This window comes from Leucopleurus acutus (assembly GCF_964270905.1).
Source record: "Leucopleurus acutus genome assembly, chromosome: 14".
Classification (NCBI taxonomy): Eukaryota; Metazoa; Chordata; class Mammalia; order Artiodactyla; family Delphinidae; genus Leucopleurus; species Leucopleurus acutus.
Window position 1 is genome coordinate 54,003,252 of NC_139156.1, and position 23,203 is coordinate 54,026,454.

General features: G+C 59.3%; 1 protein-coding gene across 1 annotated transcript in view; it reads right to left on the reverse strand.

Moving 5' to 3' along the window:
- Positions 1-5,079: 5,079 nt before the first annotated feature.
- ZMIZ1 (zinc finger MIZ-type containing 1) overlaps positions 5,080-23,203 on the reverse strand; it is a 141,785-nt gene continuing 123,661 nt past the window's right edge. The window contains exons 10-22 of the mRNA XM_082854962.1: positions 21,702-21,884; positions 20,665-20,742; positions 19,809-19,983; positions 19,177-19,318; positions 17,465-17,675; positions 16,198-16,303; positions 15,150-15,310; positions 14,110-14,177; positions 13,721-13,789; positions 12,994-13,238; positions 11,600-11,766; positions 7,926-8,180; positions 5,080-6,449 (exon numbers count right to left, since the gene is read on the reverse strand). Of these exons, the coding sequence (XP_082711088.1) occupies positions 6,342-6,449; positions 7,926-8,180; positions 11,600-11,766; positions 12,994-13,238; positions 13,721-13,789; positions 14,110-14,177; positions 15,150-15,310; positions 16,198-16,303; positions 17,465-17,675; positions 19,177-19,318; positions 19,809-19,983; positions 20,665-20,742; positions 21,702-21,884 (1,968 nt within the window). The 3' untranslated portion in view covers positions 5,080-6,341. The remainder of the gene's footprint in view (positions 6,450-7,925; positions 8,181-11,599; positions 11,767-12,993; positions 13,239-13,720; positions 13,790-14,109; positions 14,178-15,149; positions 15,311-16,197; positions 16,304-17,464; positions 17,676-19,176; positions 19,319-19,808; positions 19,984-20,664; positions 20,743-21,701; positions 21,885-23,203) is intronic.

Below are 23,203 nucleotides of genomic sequence, written 5' to 3' on the forward strand. Positions count from 1 at the left end.
AGTGAGCTGCTGGCAGCCAACACCCTCAGCACTGGAGGGATGGGCGCCAGCCAGAGCAGGAGAGCCTGACGGACGTCCGCTGTACCTAGTGACTGTGGAACCCATGAAGACGATTAAGAAGGCATGGTCAGGGGGACTTCAGGAGCGCTGACCACCCAGAAGAGGGGGCTGTCATGGAACCCAAGAGAAGGAGGTTTCAAGGCAGAACTGGCAACCGTCAAAGGCAGCTGTGAGGTCCAGTCTCCAAAAGTGGCACGGACTTGAAAAACCAAGGGGTCGTAGGTGAGCTTGCAAGAGAAGTTTCAGAGAACTTCAGAGTCGTGGGCTGCAGGGTGTCAAGGATGATGGGCGATGAAGGAAAGACGGAGCAGTCTGCATGAGAAGGGGCAGAGAGAGGCTGGACAGCAAAGGGTGTGGAGGGCTCTTAGACCCGAGGCCCAAAGCTCCAGGCCTGCGGAAGGGGGTGGGGGAGGGTAAAGGGAAGGGGCTGAAATCCCTCCCAGAAGAGAAGGAGGTGATGGTGTCAGGGGCTGGGGAGGGGCTGTCCCTGACTGGGGAAGGGACACCACATCCTCTGGGCCTGGGCGGAAGAAGATAAGGCCGGGGCAGGATGGAGGTAGGTTTGTGGGTGGGGGAAAGTTAGTGGGGGTGTGTGTGATGGGGGTGTAGCCTGCTTAGAGCAAGGTGGGCGTGGTGGAGCAGGCTGCTGGAACAGAGGAAGAGGGAAATGGGTGGACAGGTGGAGACACCCTGCCCTGAGGCCTCAGTGAGGCGGGAGACCCTAATTTGCCCTGGCAGCCACCTGCAGGCGGAATAACTTTTCCTGCCAGCATCCTATGGCCTTTTGTGGCAGGACAGTCATTGGATTCAGGGTGAGGGCTTTGCAGGCTGGGTTGGGAAGAACGGAAACCCAAGACCCATGGGCTGGAGCATGTGCTGCATGGTCCGAGTGAGGGGAGGGAGGGAGGGAGGACAGCGGAGGGCGGAGGGGGCAGTGGCAGGAGGCTGAGCTCCAAGCCGCCTTGAGCCAGGCCCTTGCTGGGCTTTTCCCACGGGCTTTTCTCATTCTAGGCCCACAGAAGGAAGTAGCTGGTCTCAGGAGGAGTTAGTGGGATGGAATGGGTGGGTCTCCACACAGCCTTGCTAGGCGGCCTGGATTCAGCTGTATCCCTGGCTTCAGGTTCTGAAGCTAGAATAGCAGGAAGGTTTGCGTTTTACCGTGAATTTAGGGGAGATACGGTCCTGCCTCTCCCTCTCCACCCCCTGCTCACTTCCTGCCTTTAAGGCAACGGCATTCAAGCTTTTTGCTTTTAACCACAACCCACAAGTAAGAATTAATTTTACATCATGATTCAGCAGACTCACACACACAACTGCAACAAAAGTTTCACGATACAATCCTCACCCTTACTTTGTAGGGTGCTCTTGATGTTTTCTACTTTATTCTCATCTATTTCTTTAAAAAGTGTTGGTCACAACCCACCAAACTGATTTCATGGGCCACTCAGTGAGGCCACAGGGAAGCATTGCTCCAAGGCAGTGGGGAGCTGGGGGCCCCTTTGGGAAACCGTCATTGATGCTACTCAGCCCTCTTCCAGTAGTGTCTGTTCTCAGAGAAAACACCTCTTGCCGGCAGAAGGCAGTGGCCACGAGATTCCATTTTTAATGTAAATTCTCCTTCTCCCCTCCCCTTCCATCTCCCCCCAAGAAGAGAAACTGGCCACCCCAGAGAAGGCCCCCTATTCTCCATGGGCCGTCCCGTGGCTGATGACACCCTGCTCCCCCCGCCACACGCACATATTCCAGGGGATATATTTTGGGGTGCCTGCCAGACCACACTTCCTTCTTTGGACTTGTCCTTACCCGGTCTGTGTGGAGGGAAGGCTACGACAGCCACATTTGCTTATGTCCTATGGCCCGAGGCCAGAGCTGAGTAAAGGGGGGGGACAGTGGTTGGCTGCTGGGCCCTGAGAATCATATTCACTTCCCCAAAGTTCAGGAGGGGACAAGGAAGGGCAGTCGTTTGTGTGCCTGAGGCTGTAAAGACAGTTAGAACCAGAGCCTGGCCAGGGGCTGTAGCAAAGTAACCTATGTAAATTGCAGTCATGGGCAAGAGGAGACCCAAGGTCCCCTTCAAGGGGAGGGGGGCAGGGGTGCTGAGAAGTGGGGTGGCCAGAGAGAGGTGGCCAACAGGAAAGCGTCTGTATTAACTTGACAAGGTACCTGTTCCTAAGCCCAGAGAATCCACAAGGGCTCGCCATCTGAGCCCGGCCAGCATCGTACACCCGCCCTGAGTCACACTGGGTCTGTCTCCAGCACCCCATATAGGGCCTGGCACCGTTCAGGGCCCCCTCCCCAGGACCAGGGCCTGCTGGAGACGGGGTCCACCAGGAGGTGAGGACACTGGGCTCTGAACATTCACCTGAGCCAGGTTCCAGGGCCACTTCCGGGACCCCTGTGTCAGGGGCTCCTCCATCTTAGCACCCGAAGCACCTGACTGCATAGTTTTTGTTCTGTTTTGTTTTGCAGGGTGATCGGGCAGGGGTGGTGCTAGAAAGCAAAATCAGAAAACACCCAAACCGCCCCTTAACATTCACAAAATCGCTAGTTGGCCGAACCTTCGTTTTCGTCCATTTATTTAGAAAAAAATTAACATGGGCAAATGAGATACCTCAGTGTTACAACAGAGTATAGAAATGTCTAGCAAGAGTCCAATAATTTGATCTTTAAATACAAAAGAACCACATGAACACCTAATATACAGGTTTCATCTGAATACATATTTATTAGATAAATATTAGAGGTTGTCACATCATCTAACTACATACAGCTTTGCAAGACTAGAAATCACAATTAGTTTTCTGACCAGTTTAAAGTATGAAATGATTGCATTGTACAGAGATGTACATAGACGATGACGGTCGCAGTGGGAGTTACTTCAGGCTGCACGGTGGGTGTGTTCATGTGTGTGTGTACGTGTGAAATCACCTGCGATCATGATATCAAAAATTATACAAAGTATGAATTTGGTTACAATTTTCTTCTGAAATCCCCATTTCTTTTCATTATTTCCATAGCACCCTAAAAATACACAGGTGGCAGGACTAGTACACTGAAGCTAAGTAGTACATGTAGGTAGAATAAAAACAAAACGGAACAAAAAAAACTCCTTTCTACACAGAGTCAGAGTATATTACATGAGTGAGACAGATGCGGAGAGAGACCTCACAGACGCTAACAGACAGGATCTAGTTTTTCCACGTGAAGATGGAGTTCCAAGCCTTTTTTTTTGTTTTGTTCCGGAAAATAAAAACAATACACATTCCGAGGGAAATGAATGCATCTGTTAACATGTCTCTATTTCTCATTTACATATGTACACACGTCCCTTGAGTGGCTGCTGCCCACGTCGCCCTGTCTGGATGGGTCAGGCCGAGGGAGCAGACGTGTAGCTCTCTGGGGGTTCAGGGCTTCCGTTACGGAGAAAGTATTAGAAGTTTCTTAAAAAATAAAAACGGCTACAGGAACATGATACATGGGTAAAGCTTCAAACCAAGAAGATGGGGTTGATTGCTTGTACTTGGGCCTTCCCCCCTGCCCGCCGGCGCCCTGTCCGTTCTGTGGAGTGGAGACAGAAACATGCCTATGGGCTGGGTGGATGCTCGTCATGGAGAAGTGGCTTTGCTGAGGCTTTGTTTTTGCTGAGGTTACTTATGGCTCCAAGTAGTCATCCGAAAGGATCAGGGAAGCATCTCCCCAGAGTTCAGAACCGCCCCTGCTCGGGGAGGCTGTCATCACCTGAATGTGTAACCAACTGGGGCTCGCTACAGCCCCAGACGCCTTGATGCCTCCCCCCACCCCCCGACCTGGCTCCAGAGCCGCTCTGGAGGAGGACACGCCCAGAGCGCGGGCTGCAGGCGCCACGGTTCTGGAAAGCTCTTTGCTGAACTTGCTGGTGGAGGCTCGCTTGGGAGGGGACCCGGGAAACCTGCCTCAGGTGCCGAGCCCATGGCTTCCTCAGAGATGGCCGAGGCAGGTGCCTGGAGCCTGGGCTGTGGGGAACAGATTGACCCTCTGTGCTAGAAAGCTGTGGATAGGTCAGTGAGCAGAGGGGGACACCCCGATAACAACCAGAACGGACCCCAGGCCTTTCTGAGAAAGAGTTGCACAGCAGGAAGTGGGAACTTCTAAGGAAGGCATCTGTAAATCTGTCTGGGGCAGAACATTCCCAGATGGCCTGACACAGCTGGGGCTACTGGCCACTGGGCAGAGACGGCCACATGCTACCTGGCGTCGTCTTGTCCCCACCAGCCAACTGGGGATGGCTCCAAACGGCGGGTGGCCTGGTCTTCTAACTCACTGTACAGCCACCCATGCTCTCAGTCCCTTCTTCTGTACAAATGGCCCTGGTTGCTTTTTTGTTTTTGTTTGTTGTTTTTCTTAAAAAAGGGACTCGGTCTTTGTCGTTGAGTCAAGGTATTTTAAAAACACCAGCAAAGGCTATAACCAGGTCATGAAAATGTTGAATATTATCAAAGACAATACTAAAATATTCACAAAGATATTTACAAAAGCAATTCTTAAAATAATTGATTTGTATACGGAACACCACGCTGTTTGAAAAAACCTCTGACAACGGGACAAAGGAAAAGGGGTGGGGATGGGACGATGGCAGCTTTCCTACAGAAAACCTTGTGCCGGGCCGTCTGGTACAGCGACTGGAAGTCAACAGCTGGGGCCAACGTTCCGGTCGCATCCAGAGGAGTGCTGGGGGTGTTCCCCCAACCCCCAACAGAGAGGGAGACGGAGACTGAGAACACAGACAGTGGATGGGGGAGTAGGTGAGGGCCTCGGGCAGCAGCAGGGGAGGGGCGCAATGAATTTACAGAGGGGACGCAAGTGACCCAACGGCCCAGCATCACCCGCCATGCGGCTCGGGGAGCACAAGGGAGGCTGGAACAAAACGGACTCACGAGAAGCTACCCGGGAGACTCCGAGGGCGAGCAGTTAGCTGGATGGAGCGAAGCGCGGAGGGAAAACCAGAGGCTGCTTCTGCTGGAGCAGGAGTGTGGGGTGAGCTTTCGAGGCCGGAGGGACACGGAGGGAAGGAGAGGCTGGCAGCCAAGCGCGGGGTCTGAGACAGCCACAGAAACACCACGCGACGCTCGAGGGCACATCCTGGCACACGCGGCGACAGACTGGGCTGGAGCCGGGGGCGGCCTCGAGCACAGGGACAGGCCAGACCAGACAGAGGAGCCGGAGAGAGACAGTGATGCCCGGGGTTCCTGCTGCTGAGCCCCTGCATCCCCTGCCTTTCCACCACTCACCTTGCCGTCTGGGTAGACATAGGGGCACCGGGACAGAGGGAAGTGGGTGTCCCACGTAACAGTCTTGGAGAGGCGGGCGAGGGGGGAGCAGAGGAAGGAAACAGGACGCATGGAGAGAAATGGGTCGCTTGCTGTCCAAGTCCAGTGTTCCTTTTCCCCGGATGACTTTGCGGCTTTAAGATGCTGTCGTTTAAGAACAGGCGGTGGCTTGGAGCAAAGCTGTAGTTGGCCATTTCTGTTGGACTCCAAATCCGGCTGGCGGCACTCCCCCCTTCCCCAATTAAGGGCACAATAACTTCAGCTGGATTCTTTCTCGCTCTGGCCCCCCTAAGGCTGGGCCCTGGCCTGAGTCAGAGGTTGCGGAGCCATCCTGGCTCTGCGGAGGCCTTGACTCCCTTTTCCACCGGTCCCCAAGCAGGAATGGCTCACCCTCTCCCAAACACAGACGCTTGTCTTTTTTTTCTCTGCTCTCTGAGAGTGTTTACAGGGTATCCTGGCTTAGAGGTCTGGGGTCAAAGCGATAACCTTGGCCCCTAAGAGTTCTCTTTCCCAGAGGTTTGTGCTTTTCTGTGGTGGGTGGTAGTGGTGGTGGGCAGGCCGCTCTCACTGCCACCAACCTCTGCTGCTCCTCCGAGGCTCGGGGCCGCTGGGATACGGGGGCCCCTCCCTCAGGTTCACAGTCACGTGGAGGCGGCTCTGGGCCGGGAAGCAGGGAGGCCGGGTTACAGTTTAGAAACTGGAAGAACCTGGGGGGCACTGGAGGGTCATCTGGAAGCCGCCGTCAGTGTGTGCCCCCTCCCCGGGCCAGCGCCCTGTCTCGAGGGTCATCTTTGGGGCCTGCTCTGGGCGTGGGCTCCAGACCTGCACCGCCTTCACAGTGCACCCTCCCGCCCCTAGGCTCTGAAGGCCGCAGCAGGGGCGGTCCGAGGGCACGGGCACCCGGCGGGAAAGTGTGTGGGGCAGATGGGGAAGGAGGCCGCGTGGGGAGGGGTGGCCCCGACGGAGGGGTGGGCTTCAGTTGTTCTCAAAGAGAGACAGGAGGTCATCATTACTATTGCTCGGCAGGTCGGGGGGATCCAGGTACGAGAGGAGCTCATCAGGGTTTGTGAGTTCTGGAAGGAGCTGGAAAAGAAGTACAGAAGCTCAGATGAGGTGTCGGCTGAAGGCCGGGCCGGCCCAGGGCGAGGAAGCAGGGCACCCTCGGGCCTGTTCGCTCGCCCTCTACCTGCCTCCTGGGGTCCTGGTCCAAACAGGGAAAACTAACAGTGCCGGTGGTCCCCGGATGCATCCAGGCCACTGTGCTAGTCTGGGGCACACCCGTGCTTATTTCAAGTCTGGAAGAGTGGAGCCCTCGGCCCACCAGCTGGGAAGGCTCCTCACGCACAGTGTTCCTGAGACCCTGCCACAAGGGGCTGGGGGTCACTCATGCCTCCCAGGAGAAGCCATGTGGCTTTGCATGTAAGGCTGGCGGGTCTCTGCGGCTCCCAGCACCCCACACCTCCCCCAAGAGCTCCCGGCTCCTTGCTGAGCCCGCGGCTAGCTGGGCAGCACTGCTCTTCCCTGTAGACCCCTGGAAGAGGCTACAGACCGTCCCTACCCTCTACTGTGAGGTCCTCGGAGTCTTTCGGTCACACAGGGGACCTCATCAATCTAGAAGCACCTGCCCTGGCCTGGGCTGGGGAGGAGGGTCAGGCAAGAATCCAAGATGGCCCCAAAGCTGAGTGAATCCCATTCACCAGAGACTCTTGCTGGGGCCAAGGGGGACTCTTGCTGGGGCTGGGATGTGACCAAGGAGAGGGCAGCCCTCCTCTCTGGGAATCTAGAGCCTGGGGGCGAGGGGTGGGCGGGGCAAAGGCCGTGTCCCTCGCTGGCAGCCCTGCCCAGCTACCCAACACCCATCATTCAGTGTCCCCCTTGCCCACCTTCCAGACCATTCAGTTCTCAAGGGGGTGATCCCTGAATCTCAGCTGCCCGCTTCTGCCTCAGTCACACGACGCCCCCCGCCCCCGCCCCCCAGTGTGACCCGAGGCCGAGCCTTCTGTCACCCCACGTGGGGGCCTCTCAGAGTGAGCGATGGAGTGAGCAAAAGCACAGGGCATGGACAACACACAGACTAGAAACTGGAGACACACACCAGCGAGACAGACAGAGGGACCTGTCCCTCCAGCCCCTCCCCTGCCTTGGGCCAAAGAGCGGCAGATGCAGCGATGGCAAGCCGATGTTGGGGAACGGGAGGTGGGAAGAAGGCGGGGAGGGACCCTCCTGTGCTGCCTCCAGGACCAGCCCAGAGGGACTCTGTGAGGGCCTGGGGGAGGGGGGGAGGGCAGGGCCGGGCGGCAGGACTGTGGCCAAGGGGACAGGGGCGGGGCCAGCAGGGTGGGGCAAGGGGTGCGGCACCCTCGCTGAGGCTTGCCCACTGGGGGGTTCCCCGGTCCTGGAGCCACAGGGGAGGCAGGTTGGCGGGGCCCACCCTCCGCCCGCCCACCCGCTCCTCACCGCTGTACCTCTCCTCCACCCCGGGCCTCGGGCCCTCGACACCCGCCCCTGCTCTCGGGCAGTCCCGGCCCCAGGCCAAGACACGTGGTGACCCCAACTTACATCCAGCGAAGGCTCCGGCATGTCGGACGCTCCCTGCGCTCCGGCCTGACCCTCTAAGGCTGAGGAGGGGTTAAAGGTCAGGTCACTGTGTGGATGGTTGCCGGGAGCGGCCTGTGGCGGTTGCCGGGGAGGCTGGGAAGGAGGAGGAGCCCCACTGTGATGTAATGGAGGCCCTGACTGGCTGCTGGGGTGTGGGACGTGCAAACCTTGTTGCATGGAGGGATGGGGCTGGTCAGAACTGCCAGCATGTGGCATCTGTGGAGGAGGAGAGAGCAGGAAAAAGAAAGGTGAGGTGACGAGGTACAGCGACGAGATGCCTGGAGAAATGAAAACCAAACAAAACCAGGAAAATAACGAAACCCCCAAAACAAAGCCACCCCTCTACAAAGCTGAATGCTTTTTTTTTTTCTGCAGAGACAAACAAACAAGCAAACAAATCCTCCCCCCAAAACCGCCAGTCAGGGGGGCTGAAGCCACGTGGGGCAGGGAGGGAGGCGGCCAGGGGCTCTGAGACTAGCAGAGACCCTGAGACCGGGGCCCAGGCCCCTGGGAGCCCCTCTGTCTCCCTAGCCCGGACATCAGCACAATGAACAAGAGCAAGGGCAGGATGGAGAAGCGAAATGGGCATGTTTCCGGGGAGCAGGGAGGCGGGCGGGAGTGCTGCTGGCGGCGTGGTGCAGGCCCGAGCCGGGGCGGCGGGGAGCAGACACGGACGACAGCATGGGGCAGGCGTGCAGCTCACGGGGGTCTGCGCCTCCACGCGGGCCCTGGCCTGGGGGCGACACGAGGCACGCCGGCTCCGGGGGCAGCGGGGCCTCGGTGTAAGCTCTGCCTGCTGTCCCGGGGTAGGACGGAGCTGTGCCCAAAGTAAAGGAGGCGACCTGGGGCTTCTGAGTCCTGCCAGACCTTCCTGCTGGCCACCCACCTAGGCAGCAACAGGCATGCTTCTCTCGTAGATAACCTAGGCGCCCCCCCGCGCCCTGCGCGTGACCTGAACCGTCGGGGCTATGGGTGGGCAGGGCACACGAGTGGGTGGAACTTAAACTTCCCCTGTAGGTCTGTTTGCTGCCTCAAGCCACCCTGCCTTCAGAGTTCAGGTCTCGGAGTGAAAGGCCAAGTCTAAGTCCGGGGCCCCACCCACGGCATCCCCAACGGTCCCCGGGCCCCCCTCACACTCTGCGAGTGAAGGGAGCTCACTGACTGGCCAGGCCTCTCGCTTGGAATGGGCAGCCAGGTGACTAAATGTCTCCCTGGTCACTACCCTCCTCCCAGCCCTGTCTTCTGGGCCACACAGAAACACTGCCACTTCTTTCGTGGGTTTGCGAACGGCAGTGACACCATCCCTGATCTTCTCCAGACACCAGTTCCTCTTCCTGTTTCTCCTAAAAGCTGCTCCCCAAGCCTTGCTGTGGGCTGGCCCCTGCCCACGGTCCAGGTGGCCCTCTGCAGCACAGTGCCCCTCCAGCCCGGGCCTTGAGAACGAGGGATGACCATGTGACATGAAGGCTGCTGACCCTGGGGGAACCACTTGTGGGGTGCACACAAAGTAAGAAGAACCAGAAGCGGCGGGACAGCCCTCACAGCTGTCGGCAAGGCCAGCCTGTGACGCTCCGTAGCGACCATTCTGGGAAGTGGGGGGCAGGGAGGGGCTCCACACTCCTGGAGCAGCCCAGCCCCAGACAGACAGTCCCCAGATCTGCTGACACAACTAACGCCCTCGGCCCTGACATCTTGCTGGATTATCTCAGAACCTGGAGGGGCAAGTGCTCTCTGGGACCTGCCGACACACCTGTCAACCTCCCACCTGGCACGGGAGAGCCTTGGGTGGGCCAGCACCTGGCTGGAGCCCTCCCACCAGTCCGTGCGCCTGGGAATCCTTCCTGGCCTCGTGCTCAGCCGGGTCAGGCTGCTCTGGTTGGGCAGGTGGGTTGTTGACCTGTGACTGCACCACACCACCTTGCACAGCTGTACCTCTGGGTCCAGGTCTCATCTAACAAAAGCCCAGAAACGGACAGGGACAGTGCATATCTGAAAAGCTTCCTGGGGGGGCTGTGAAGTCAACTCAAGGGCTTAAGTCCCTCTGCGAGGACCCTGGTGGCAGGGCTGACAAGGCAGGAAAATGCCTTGTTGGACGCAGAAAGCACACAGCACCCCTGCTGCCATCTTCCAGTGCTGGGAACTGTGAGGAGACAGAAGGTGCCAGATCAATGTGGAGCAGGAGTGTGATCTGGGTGATTCCTGGACATGGAAGGCTGACGTCCTGGGGAGCAGGGCTGGGGAAGGGGGCCAGGAGAGACGCCCTCTGAAAGTGGAAGCCCCACGGGGCAGAAAGTAACTTGTGCAAACATGGCAGAAGGCTGGTGAAAGCAGCTATTTCCAACCTGGCATTCTGGGTTCCTGCAGGAAGGCTGCTGCAGTGCCCCTCATTTAGAGCCCTTCTGGCTAATAGTCACTCCTGCTGAGAACTGGTAGCTCTGGTGCCCAGGACAGTCCCCGGCCCAGTGCTGGATGTTTCCCAACTCCATGTCAGCTGTGGGTAACACAGTACAATCCACAGGCCCCTTCCTTCCAGGCCACATGATGGAGACTGGGAGAGCTTGGAGAGGTACCTTCGGGTGTAGGCCCAACTCCACTGCCAGGCATTGGCAAGACCCCTGGACCCTTCTTTCTGGCTGCTGTGGCCCAGGACCCACGGCCAGGCCCTCAGTGACTGCCCCTCCTGCTAAGATGAGAGACCAGGGACAGAAAGAATGACTGAGGCCTCAGTCTTCAGCCCTTGGGCCTCGGTTTCCTCAAAACCCCAAGTGTTCTTCCTCCATCCAGGCACTGTCAGAACTTTTGCTCCATTAGCTTGAGGCCTGTGTCTGTCTTGCTTACACCTGGTACAAGGCACAGCCGGGAGACCAGGCTCAGAGAACGTCTGCTAGATCAAGTGCAATCCTCCATCGCTGCCTAGATAAGGACTCGGGAGGTGGCCAGGCCTCCCAGCACTGCTGCCGGCGCCACAGGAAGGGAAGGCCTCTGGGCAGCACAGGCCACCTCACCTGAAGGGGCTTTCTCAGCAATACCGTGTGCGTTAATACGTGAAACAGGACGAGAAGGGAATACTCTTGGGATAAGTAGAAATCCTAATGTTTCTTTTTGCAGGAGGAGGTGATACCTCGAAGATTCAGACCCCTGGGGAATAAGTGCCTGGGTCTGGGACTAAATTCTAGATGGCTGGATGAAGTAAGTCAGCATAACAGTGTGTTTAAGAGGGGGAGAAAGGGGATGGGGCTGTGTGTGTGCGTGTGTGTGTATGCGCGTACAGGATGTGTGCCGGGTGTATGGGGGGGGTGTGGGCCTGTATGTAGGGGGTGTGCAGGCATCTGCATGTGTGCATATGCATGCAATGTGTGTGCAGGTAAGAGCTTGAAGCTTCCCCCATCTGAGAATCTGCTGTCCTGGGTGAGACGGCCAAATCCAAGGACACTGATGGGCCACGACCCCGCCTCAGTCAGGCCTCCCACGCCCTGCTGGGTCCCGAGACTCAACTCTCAGTCCTCCCCTTTGCCTGGTAGGGAACTAGGCAAACATCAGAAAGGCCCAGGGGAGCCCTGTGTCCCCGTCAGCCCCACACTGGGGCTGGGGGCACCGGGGAGGTGGGCGGTCAGCGGCGAAGAAGAGGTACTCACAGGCTCCTGCATGGGGTGACTGAGGGGCTTCTCAAGGGCGGCCATGTTGTTGGGCATGTCCGGGGGGTGGGAGAGCTGGGGGGGCCCGTGCATGAAGTCGTTCATGGACGTCCCACCGGGGTTCCCGTGGGGGAAGTCAAAGTTGCCATGGCCCTGGTAGCTGTTGCCTGGGGAGGGAACGAGATGGGGAGGGATGTGACCCAGAGGGAAGACGGCCACCCCAGGAAACTCAGAGTAAAGGAGGAAGCAAGGCCCACCCTCCTGCGAGGCTAGAGTCGGCTCCTGCAGCCGCAGACCTCAGGGCCGTACAGCGGGGCAGCGATGCAGCCTTCTCCTGCGGGCCTTAGTACCCCAAGGCATGTGCCGGTGTACAGCCACAAGCAGGGCTAGAGTAGGAGGAGAGGGTGGTCGGGCTCTTGTGGCGGGACACATGGAATGAGGCCCGAGTCTGAACTTTCCACAGGATCTGCTGAGCGAGCCCCCCAGACCTGCTCACCCACAGCCCCCATGATGCTGCCCTTCATCACTGGGACCACCCAGGCCCAGAGGGGGAGGTCGGAGTCTGTGCCAGGTTCAAGATGACACCCTCAGAGCCAGCCGTCCGGCCTCCCAAGCCGCTGCTTCCTCCACCACGTGGCTGCGGTGAGAGCTCAGAGGACCGGCACACTGGAAAGCTGGAGCGCTCAGCATGCTGTGGGACTCTGGCTAGGTAGGCTAACCTCTCTGGGCCTTTAATCACCCAGGAGCCCCAGGAACCTAAGAGCAGGGGTTCTGCGGGGAGCTGCCATGCCCGGTGTTTGGGGGGCGGGGAGGGTACTTTCTGGGAACTGAGGGCAGCGCAGTGCAGCTTGCTCTGGGCAGCAGGAAGTGAGGGGGCAGTGACAGTGACTTTGGTGGCCGAAGGCTGGTGGCTCCAGGCCCCTGGACCCCGTCTCTGGAAGGGTGGGAGAGTTGCAGGGATAGGGACAATATGGAGATGTCAGAGGGCAACATGGGAGGGCCAGGAGCGCCATGAGGGGTGTGGTCTTAGTGGCCCCAGCAAAACAGGCTCTGAAGCCCCTAAGCTTGGCTGCTGCCAACCAGGGAGACCCAGGAGTCAGGAGGGAGGCTGGGCAGCGGGGGTGCAAGAAGCGGGAGGCTGGGCAGCGGGGCAGCTCCTCACTCATGCCTTCCCAGCTGGGTGCCAACCCACAGGGCTGGCTGGATGGAGGGGGGGAGGATGGCATTGTACAGGCCGCTGTACCCCCAATTTCAGCGACGTGGTATTGTTTTTTGGGGGTGTGCGTTACCTCTGCCTCTTCACACCACACCCTCCCTGCACCTGCCGCCATCACCCCAGAAATCCTGGGCCCCTGCTGGGGCTTCTCCCTCCCTCCTTGTCGGCCATCACCCACCTTGGCTGCTGTAGTCGTTGGAGTTGGTGCCCCCGGGAGGGGGCGGGAGTGGATAGGGGGACGGGCCGGGGCCCAGGGCTGCGATCATCTCCATGACATTGGGCATGATCATCTGGCTGGGACTCATGGTCTTGAATCGCTTGGACGGGATGCCGTCAGGGTCATCCTTAATGTGGAGGTCCGACTTGATGGGCACTGGCCGCCAGCTGCATGTGGGGTCAATGGTGACCTCTTCAAACTCGGAGCTGGGGGGAGCAAGGGGGCGGAACTGAGGCTCTAGGGTACCGGGCTTTGGACATGAGGGCCTCCAGCTCGGACAGACACTGAGATGTCCTCGTCCAGGCTCCCTCTGGCCCCATTCCCACCACGCTCTGCATAGGACAGAAGTGTGATGGATTTTTATAACTTTTGAAAGATGGGGAGACTGAGACTAGGAAAAGCAAGTGGCTGGGCATGGGGCAGCGCACCCCAAAGCCTCCACCCGAGACGCGGCCATGTCAGCTTCCTGCTCTGGCTGAGCTTGGTCCTTTCTGGAAAGTTCACTTGCCCCCAGGTACAGAACCCCTTGAATTGGCAGAGAGGTGAGGGATGTGGGAAGATGGTCTGCCGGCCAGTGGGGGATAGGGTATCAAGGGTGATCACACACTCACCTCATGCAACTCAGGTCAGCATCCCGCCCCCCCCCTCCTCCCCCACCCCCTGCCCTAGTGTGGGGAGGCCCACTTACTGTTGGATGGCATTCAGGATGCCCCACATGTACTGATCTACCTCCAGGCCCTCGAGCAGAGCGGTTTTACTGGAAAAGGAGAGAGGGGGCTTGGCCTTTGTTCCTGGACCCTAGCGGGTGAGGCCACAGCCCACTCCTCCCCTCTGTGTCCAAGAGACCCGGGCCCTGCCACTGGTTACTACTTGGGGGCACCGACAGGAGAGGGCAGCCTCGTGACCGCTCGATACAAAGGGACTGTGCACAGGCCCCGTGATCTGAGCCCCTCTGCTGTGCTTGGGTTCTCTCATCCGTGGTTAGGGCAGGTGGAGGTGGCTGGACCCCACAGAGCAGGGCCACAGCTCCTCCTGGAGCCGGGTGACGTAGCTTATGCTGAGGTGGGCATCACTCACTTGCACACAGGACACCTCCAGGTCCCTCTCTCGCAATTCAGCTGCAGGTACGACTCCAAGTCAAAGCACTGCGGAGGCCGGGAGACACAGACAGATGAGAGCAGGGCTCTCAGAAACCTCTTAAATGCAGGTGCCACTGCCTCCGGGACCCTCATGAAGACGTCCCACCAGGGAGGGAGACAGGTGATGGAGAGACCCAGGGTTGAGAGGGGTGATGACCTTGCCGATTTTCTGCTGTGCTTACAGCTTTCGGGCCACGTGGAATCCCTGCACACCTGTGCCCAGCCCTCCTCATACCATCCCTGTGCCCCAGATGACCCACGGCCTCTGAGAAGCCTTCCTGGTTCCCCTGCAGCCACCTCTCACCGATCCTGCCCCATGACAGCCCCTCTCCCTGGCCCGGCCCAGGCATGGAGGACACACCCCATCCAGTTCATCAGTGTGCGTCAGACAAATAAAGCGACCAGACCTCTGCTGCCCCCTTTTTTCCCGGGGATGGGGGTTAGCGGGGCTGGGAGGCTCCCGACCCACTATGAAGCCCACGGGGCCAGTTGTGAGAGGGTGGGGCTGAGGGTGCGGCTGGCCTGGCCCCACGGCAGCCCCCACCCAGTGAATCCCACCCACCTGGGCTGCCCGCATTTAGCCACCCAAACTGTGACAGTCACTCATCCCACAGCCACTTCCTGAGTACCTGCTCAGGGCAGGGCCTCGGGACACAGCAGTGAACCAGGCAGAGGCGTCCCTGCTTTCAGGTCCCCTATCAGCCGTAGTGGCCGTATGCGCAGAATTTCCCGCTGGCATCTCACATCTGCCAGGGCTGGGACTGTCTAAATCCAGCTCTGTAGCCCCCTGGGAACCTAGCTCTGAGCACACAGAGAAGATACTCAGAGGATAAACGATGGCAGGAGCGAGTGAGTGAAATCAGCTCCTGATGGCCACGGCATCCTTCCGGGGTTAGAGACAGGCCCTGCTGCCCATCCCCCCGCCTGCTCCTCGCCATCGCAGCCAGACTCCGGGACGCTCTCCCTGGGACTGCTCACCTGGACGTGCTTGCAATCGTGGCCTCGAGCAGGCAGCTGGATGCGCCGGAATGTGATGGGGCACTTCAGAGACACCTTGATGGCTGTCTGCTCCACACCATCTTCCCCATTGAGGGTCGTGTTGCCTGATGAGGCAGCCACGCTGCTGAAATTCCGCTTGACTGTAGGGCGGAGGCACAGGTGGATAAGGAGGGCAGGGCTGTCCCGCACACCCCCCACTCCTTCAGGTGGCTGATACACACTCTGATTCTCCACGCCCCCCAACACAGGGAGGACTCATGAACAGGTGCAGGGCACCCCCACCTGGGCAAGAGGGAGCTCAGGACGCCGGAGGCCCTGGGCCTCCCAGTGCTCTGGAATGACACTCTCCATGTGACATGTGTGGAGTGCCCCTGGAGGTGGCTGCATGAGTCCCCCAGTCTCTGCAGTCCATGCCCTGTCTTCACTAGGAAGGCGGGACTTTCTGCAAACTCTGCAGAAACCCAGTCCGGCACTCCACCGACTTTCTGGGTCAGTGGGAGAGCCCCACAGGCACTTTTGCACTGAATTCTCCAAATGTGGTAATGGCCTGGCCGGATTCTAGGGCTCAGGACGTGAAGAAGCACATTTGAAGGGGGGAGCAGTGATGTACCTCCCTGCGTGGTGCACCCCCCTCCCCCGCCCCGGCCCCCAAGTGTCTGCACCTGGGAGTCAGAGCCAAGTCCCCCCTTCTCGAGTTAGGCCTGGGCTGTTGAGGTGGAATCCACCCCTGTGCTTCTCTCCTGATGAAGAACCCCCTCTTCCAGTTCCTCCCATCCTTTCAGGTGATTACCTCCTCCAGGAAGCCTGCCTGGCCTACCTGCACCACGGCGTCTTGTTTTAATCTGCCCTACATGCTGTACTCACGGTACTGTGTGCTCATCTGATCACCCCCACAGCCCCAGAGGAGGGGCATCGGAGGGGGACGTGCTAGTGCCAGGGAACACTCAGGGCCCGGTGGTGCCAGGCCCAGGGGACAATGAACGTGGTGGGACTGGGGTCTGGTTCCAGCCCCCGAGCCCCCACTCACTTTTCGTGATACAGTGCTCTGCGGGCAGGAGCCGCTTCTTGAGGAGGCCTTGCAGCACGGAGCGCACGGAGGGCCGGTGGACCAGCTGCAGCACGAAGAGGTGGGACTGCCGAGAAAGAGCAGAGGCTCGGTCCCTGCCGCACGGCCCCCACGCCTGCCACCTGGGCCTCCGCAGGCCTAGGCCGTCCCCTTCACCCCAGAGGCTAAGCGCAGGAAAGGGCCCCACGTCCATGGTGTTGCCCCGTTAGGAGAGGGTCCCCTGGGACCTGGGAGAGAGCCCTTGAGGCCCAGGATGTGTCCTGGGACCTGCGAGCTGGGGACCCAGACCGGGGTCACTACCCAGGGGCAGCTGCTGCTGTCTATGCCAACAAGGCTGACTCTGATGCTGATATACCCCTGGGATGTGGTTATGGGACACAAGGCATCAAAATCCGGGCCAAACTCACTTCCTAGCCTTGGCCCTCCTGCCCCTCGCCCCGCTGTTCCCCATCATGCCTCCTCCACCCTTCCCGCCAAAGGATGTTGTCCTGTCTTCATTCCTCCAGGAAGCCTTCCAGGACTGCAACCCCCAACAAGCCCCCGCAGCCTCCTCACTCTGACAGCATCCCCAGTCCTGTGACTCTTATCCCCGGGTGGTCGTGGCGCCCCAACCCTCATAAGGGCAGGATCAGAGCTCTTCCTTCTCCTCCAGGGAGGCCAGCAGAGTGGGGCAGGTACTCTGCAAATCCCCGGACAAGCCATGAGTGTCAGGCCCTGATCTTGGGGGACAGGAGTGTGGCTCAGACGTGGTCCCAGATCAGTGAGTCACAGGTCAGGGGACACACATACACAGTTCTGAGACAGCATGGTTGGGTGACAAAGGGAAGGAGTTAACTCCAGACTTGGTGGAGTTGGTTCTCAGGAGAAGAAGTGATTAGAATATAAAAATTTCTTGCAAACGAGGCACGAACGGAACCTAGCTTTGAGGGACACACAGAACTTCCTCAGTGGAAGAAGGTGGTGGGCACGGGGGATGGTGTCCGGGAGGAGGACCTACACGAGCAAAGGGAGGTGAGTGTGTGGACCAGATGGAGCCTGCGGTAGGAGAAAAGGCCAGGCCTCGGACCAGAGCACGGCGGCTTGAATTTCACCCCACGGCCCTAGGGGGGACTGTGGCACGTTTCTGGGGTACTACTGAAAGATCACTCCTGGGGAAGGGGGATGGAGACCCCTGACGCAGCTGAGGCCCAGAGGAGGCTGAGGATCTCGGGCCCACCCGCACACTCACGCAGCAGCAGGCGGTGACGGTGATCTGGATGGTGTTGCGGCCCGGCTGGCACACGTGCTTGAGGTGCAGGGGCTTGTGGGATGTCTTGTTGTCGCCGCGCTCGATGGTGAGGGGCGTGGCGTTCACGCTGACCTGCACCGAGGCTGGCCAGTTGGTGTTCATCTGCCGGTCCTCGTGGTGGTAGCACTTGAACTGCAGCTCCAGGTCAGACCTGGGGGCGGGGCGAGGCTCAGGGCGGCTCTGCGAGGGGGCTGCCCATGGCCTCCATGACCCCTCCCTCACCAGAGCCCCCCATCGAGTCACTCAGCACCCTGTCCTCAGCCACGAAGGCTCCCCCAGCCGCCTCGAGCTCTCCTCCTCTCTCACCCTGGACGTTCCCCCTGCCCAGGCCTCCCATCAAACCCCATCCCAACAACCCAAATTCCCCCCAGGCCTCCCATATACTGTTCAACCACAGCCCCACAGCTCTGGCCACAATCCGCCTCAGTCCCCTGCACGGAAGTACGCCTCGCGTTCCCCCAGGACAGAGACAGACGGACAGACGCTAACTCAACGAGGCCAGCTGGAAGGCTGATTATGCCCTGAGCTCCCGTGGGAGAAGCAGCCCTGGCCAGTGGCTGCCTGGTTCAGTTCCCGCCCCACTACCCCTGCGGTGGGCCCCAAGGACACGGCACCGAAGGAGTCCCCACAAAGCCAGCAGGGCCAGTGGCCGAGCCACAGAAGGTCTCGCAGGCGACGGTACTCACGGCTAAGGAGCAGTGGGTGAGCAGGGCCCCTGCATGCGGGTCCCTCTACCCTACTGCCTGAGTGCACTCCCGTGCCCTCCTGCCCACCCCAGCTGCCTCTGGCCCGCTCCAGGCAACGGGCCAGCTGTGCGCGCACAGTGGTGTGTGTGCACGTGCCCAGCTCAGACACATCTCGTGCCCTCAGGGTGCTCACTGGGCAGCTGAGGCCTTTGGTCACTGACACAGCAAGGCAGTGTGAGTCCTGCCTGCGGAGGAGGAACCGAGGGTGGAGACACCAATGCGTTCTGGTGTCTGAGAGACCCGGGCCCGAGTCCCAGCTCTGCCCCTTGCTAGCTGCGAGGACTCATCCAAGCTAATCACTTCTCTGGCCTCAGTTTCCTCACTGTCAACGGGGCAAGCAATGCCCACTCATAAGATCGAAAGAGATCAGGTATAGGAGGCTCAGAACACAGAGCCTGGCCCAGCAGGGGGCCTCCAGACCCCTCACTCCAGCGCCCACTGTTTGAGCAGCAGCCCCGCCCGGTGGCCAGCTGCTCGCCATCTGCAGGAAGGACCCGGTCCTGTTCTCGCTCCTCTCTCTATATTCCTGGCTCTGACCACATGAGCCACGTTCGGGGCCAACTCGGGGGCCCTGCTGGGACATCCTCCTTCTCAGCCTGAGCTAGCCACGTTTTCCTCTGGGAATCTGTTCTTGACCACTGTCTCATCAGGACTGGGGTGGGTGACAGCAGCTCCCTACCCTCAGGCCACGAAGCCAAGGCAGATTTGTCTGTCTCCCGGCACCCGCAGGTTCGCCTTGACACCCCCAGGGCCTTGCACACAGCAGGGCCCAGTTAGCAATGCTCAACAGGTGATGGTGTCAAGCAGATGCTGTTACCACGTGTCTCAGGCGATGCCAGGGCCCAGGAATGTCAGCACCGGGGCCACCTCCACCCGGCTCGGGCTGTACTGTGCCCTGACGCTCACCTCCACATCAGCGTCTGGTGGACTGTGGGCCTCAGGTGAAAGACATGGTTGCTGACGGCCAGGTTGTGCTCCAGGCGGAAGGGCTCCAGCACCACGCCATCCCGCACCGGGAACGTGAGCCGCAGCTCGTCATTGTGGTTGGCTGCGTGGGGGAGGAGCCGGTGAGCGGCACGGCCCTCGCCCCGGCGGCACACGACACGCACCCTTGGCTGCATGCTCAGGGCGCGTGTGTGAACAGGGCCACGGCAGCTGGGCTGTGTGCTCAAGGGCATACCAGGCAGCCCCTGGCTTCTTCCGGTCCCTCCGACCCCATCCTGACCATCCCTGCCTTCCCCTTCCCACTCATCCCCCCAGCTCTGCATCCCCTCCTGTCTCCACCTGCCCCCTGCTCTGGAAGCCCCGGCTGGCTTCTCCTCCCAGCCCTTTGCCACAGCTGAGAGTTGCTTTCCCTCTCAGCCTCCAGCCGCTCGGGCAGGTGGAAGGAGGCCTGCTCTCACACGCCCCACGCCCAGCCCCCAGAGGCAGGCAGGCAGACTTCCAAGCCCCCTGGCTCCTGGCACACTGTGTGCTGGACGCGGGTGGAGCTGGCTTGACGAGGGAGGGAGGAGGTTGGGAGAGAGCAGGGTGCTCACCTGGGGGTGGTGGCAGAGCGCTCATATTTGGCTTGATGTCCGGTGGGAAGGGGGGTTTAACGTCTTGGCTGGGGGACAGGTATGGGGGGATGCTGCTCCCGGGGGTCATGGGGGGCGTGGGGTTCCCTGGAACAGGTGAGTGGGGGTAATTCGCCACAGGAACCGGCCTGGGAGGCTGGAGGGAAAGAGAAACCACATATAGGTTATGGGCTCACAGGCATAAGGAGGGACCATGGCTGTGGACACGTGCCCGCCCCACCCTAGGGTCCTAGGGCTATGGCCCTTGCTCCCCCGAGGGAGGAGAGCCCCCCAGGAAAGCCCCTTCCTCCACTCTGGCCACACTCAGGCCCCTGCCCCTATGGGAAGACAGGTGGGCCTGGAAAGGTTCTCCCCACCCTTCACTTGGGTCACAGCACCAGGGGGATTGTAGGGTCCCCAGGCCATCGGACCAATGAGGACACAGGCTCAGGGTGACGGGGAATTCGCCTAATATAATCTTGGGAGAAGAAGCATGCTAGGAACAACGCCAGGTCTCCCGCTGCCCACACCATGGCTCCAGGCCGTGTCCTTCATCGCCACCCCACCCCACTGGGGTCCCCAGATGGAGCCAGGTGTGAAGCATCTCCAGGAGTCCCTTCCCTTCCTCTCTCAGTCCCCACCTTGTTTTCTTCCCAGGACTGGCCAGGTCCACACTCATCCCTGGCCCACCCATCTGAGATGCAGGTCCTCCAAGCATCTCTGGGCCCTGGAGCGGACGACCCCACTAACGTCCAGAAAGGCTGGGGCGGGAACGGTGAGGCCCCCTCTAACACAGCGCATGTGGGTTCTAATTCCCGAGGTGGAAACTGACACGTACCCTATTGACGTTCCCTTGGCTGTAGCTGCTGTAGCTGCTTCCAGAGAAGGTGTTATTTTGTCCATTAAACTGCTCTGGCTGGTAAAGCAAGGTAAACAGTGCCGTGAACGGAAGGCAGAAAAGCTACCCCGCTCTCCCTCCTGAAACGAGAACCTTCTAGGAGGACAGGGGATGCGGAAGAGGCCCGCCCAGTGCTGGGGTGGGGAGTGCAGTGGGGGCAGGGCACACCACCACCACAGTCAGTGTTCTGCCTCTCTCTGCCCATAGCTACTAATTGAGCGAGTTTATAAAAATAGCAACACCTAGTGTGCTGCAGTCGGGCTAAAAATAGTAAGCCCACGTAAGCCAAGGGGTGGGGAGTCATGTAAGTTGGCGCGATTCATTGGCAAATAAGTGTAAAATATTTCCAGAGTCTTCCTCACTCCTGAGAATGTACTTTATCATGATCCCAAAGAAGGAAAGAGCTACGCGCCTGAAAACATTCATTATAGTACTATTTCAAAAGGGAAAACTCAGAAAAAACCCAGATGTCCAACAGAAAGGGTAAAATGTGGTGTGGTTCCCAGGAGAATGTCAGGCAGCCATGAAAAGTGACAACCACGGGGACTGTAGCAATAAGTAATGGGCTGTGTTCAAGTGAAAGAAACAGATTCAAAATCACAACCGTAATAACTATACAACACGGTTGATGCCCACGCGCGCGGGGACAAAGTCTATAATCAAACGTAAATATATCGGGGTGGGTGCTTTTACTTAAAAAAATATATTTCCTTCATTATTATTATCTCGTACGTGCTATAAATAGTTAAAGGAGAAGGAAAACCATCATCTGAGCCCCACGAGAACAGGAACCAAGGAAAGCCAGCCTGTCATTGTGGCCGCTGCATGCATAGCTCTTGAGCACATGAGATCACATCCAGAGATCTCCGCCTGCCCCCTGGTGACCCCAGGGGACAGCCAGGGTCAGGATGACACAGGCAGGGGTGGGGAGGTGAGGCGGTAAGGAGGAAAGGGGCCCGTGGGGTGGTGGGACTCACCTTGTAATACTGCCCCATGTTGACTGTGGGGGGCGGGTACTGCCCGGTGCTCGGCTGGCTGGGCATCCGCTGCCCGGGGTAGCTGGGAGAGGTGAGCGGCCGTGGGGGATTGGGGGTGGGGTACTGGCCCGGCTGGGTGGGGAACTGGCTGTTTGGTCCATATTGCTGGTTTCCGTAGTTGGGCTATGGTGGCAGAGAAAGGAGCGGGGAAAGGTCATCAGTGTCTCGAAGCCAAGCTGCCCACCAGATGCCAGGACGCCCCACCTCCTCTCCTCTGCCCCTGCTGTTTTCCACCCACCCAGAAAATGCCCACCCCACCCGCAAAGGAGACCCGCTGAACCAGATGATGCCGGGGGCCCTTCCTGCCCTGACATCCAGGGACATTACATCGGCCCGTCTGGCTCGAGGGCCACCTCCCCATGAAGCTGTCTTTCTCAAAACTCCATGCCCCCTGAGCTTGGGGGTGTTTCCAGAGCCTCTTGCTCTTGCCCTCATGAGGGGGCTTGATTCTGAAGCCCCCTTTGGGTCTCCCCTAATGCTTAGTATGTGACAGACAACAGGATGCACTTCCAGAAAGGTGATCCCCAGCCCTTGCATTCTGAGGCTGAACCTGGGAGGCACTGTCCCCGTACCCCACACTGAGCACAACACACTGATGTTTAGTTTTGGGCTACTGGTGCAGAGGTCGGGAGCACCAGGCTGGTGAAGGGACAAGGCAGCCCCTCTTGGGGGAAGCAACAGCTCCAGAGAGGGGAAGGAGTGCTGTCCTGGGAGAGCCACTCCCACCCTCCAGTTGCTTCCCTGTCTGTAAAATCAGGTGACCCGCAGGGCACCCCAGGCCGTTACATCCCGCAGAGTCAGTGCTTCTTCCCCATCTGCGAAACTTCTTGTCTACTAACTCTCTCTTGCTCTCTAGGCTCAGAGGTCCAGGAGACAGCTGTGTCTCAGCGTCTGGCAAAGAACAGGCCTGCGGTTAATACTCGCTCAACACATGGGGTAAACGGCAGAAGAGGGCGAAGTTTGCATCCGCACTGAAGAACTCTGCGGAGCTCACGCTGTTGCGATACGGCGGCTGCTCTGTGATGGTGAGGTTCCCATCACATCACTGCAGGACAGGAAGGGGAGCTGGGGCCTGTCCACTAGTCCCTCTGCGGGACCAGGTGACCTGAGCCCCGCTCCCGCCCCCAGGTTCCGACAACTTGGAGGTTCTATGAGAGTGTACCCCAGTCTTCCCAGACGGGGTCAGGACGTGCAGTCTGTGGCCACCGGTGTCACAGCCCAGCGTCGGGCATTTTGTAGCTGGGTAGTACCAGCAGTCTATTGAGGAGGACTTAGTAAAGATAACGGAGAGCCTCTGGTGTGCCCTGCTGTGACATGTAAGAGGTGGGGAGCTAACGCCAGTACAGGCACAGGGCTGACGTCAGGCTAATGACCGGAAATGCTGCTGCCTTTTCTGTGATCGCCTCCTTGGGTGCCAGCAGCGGAGGTTGGGCCTACAGATG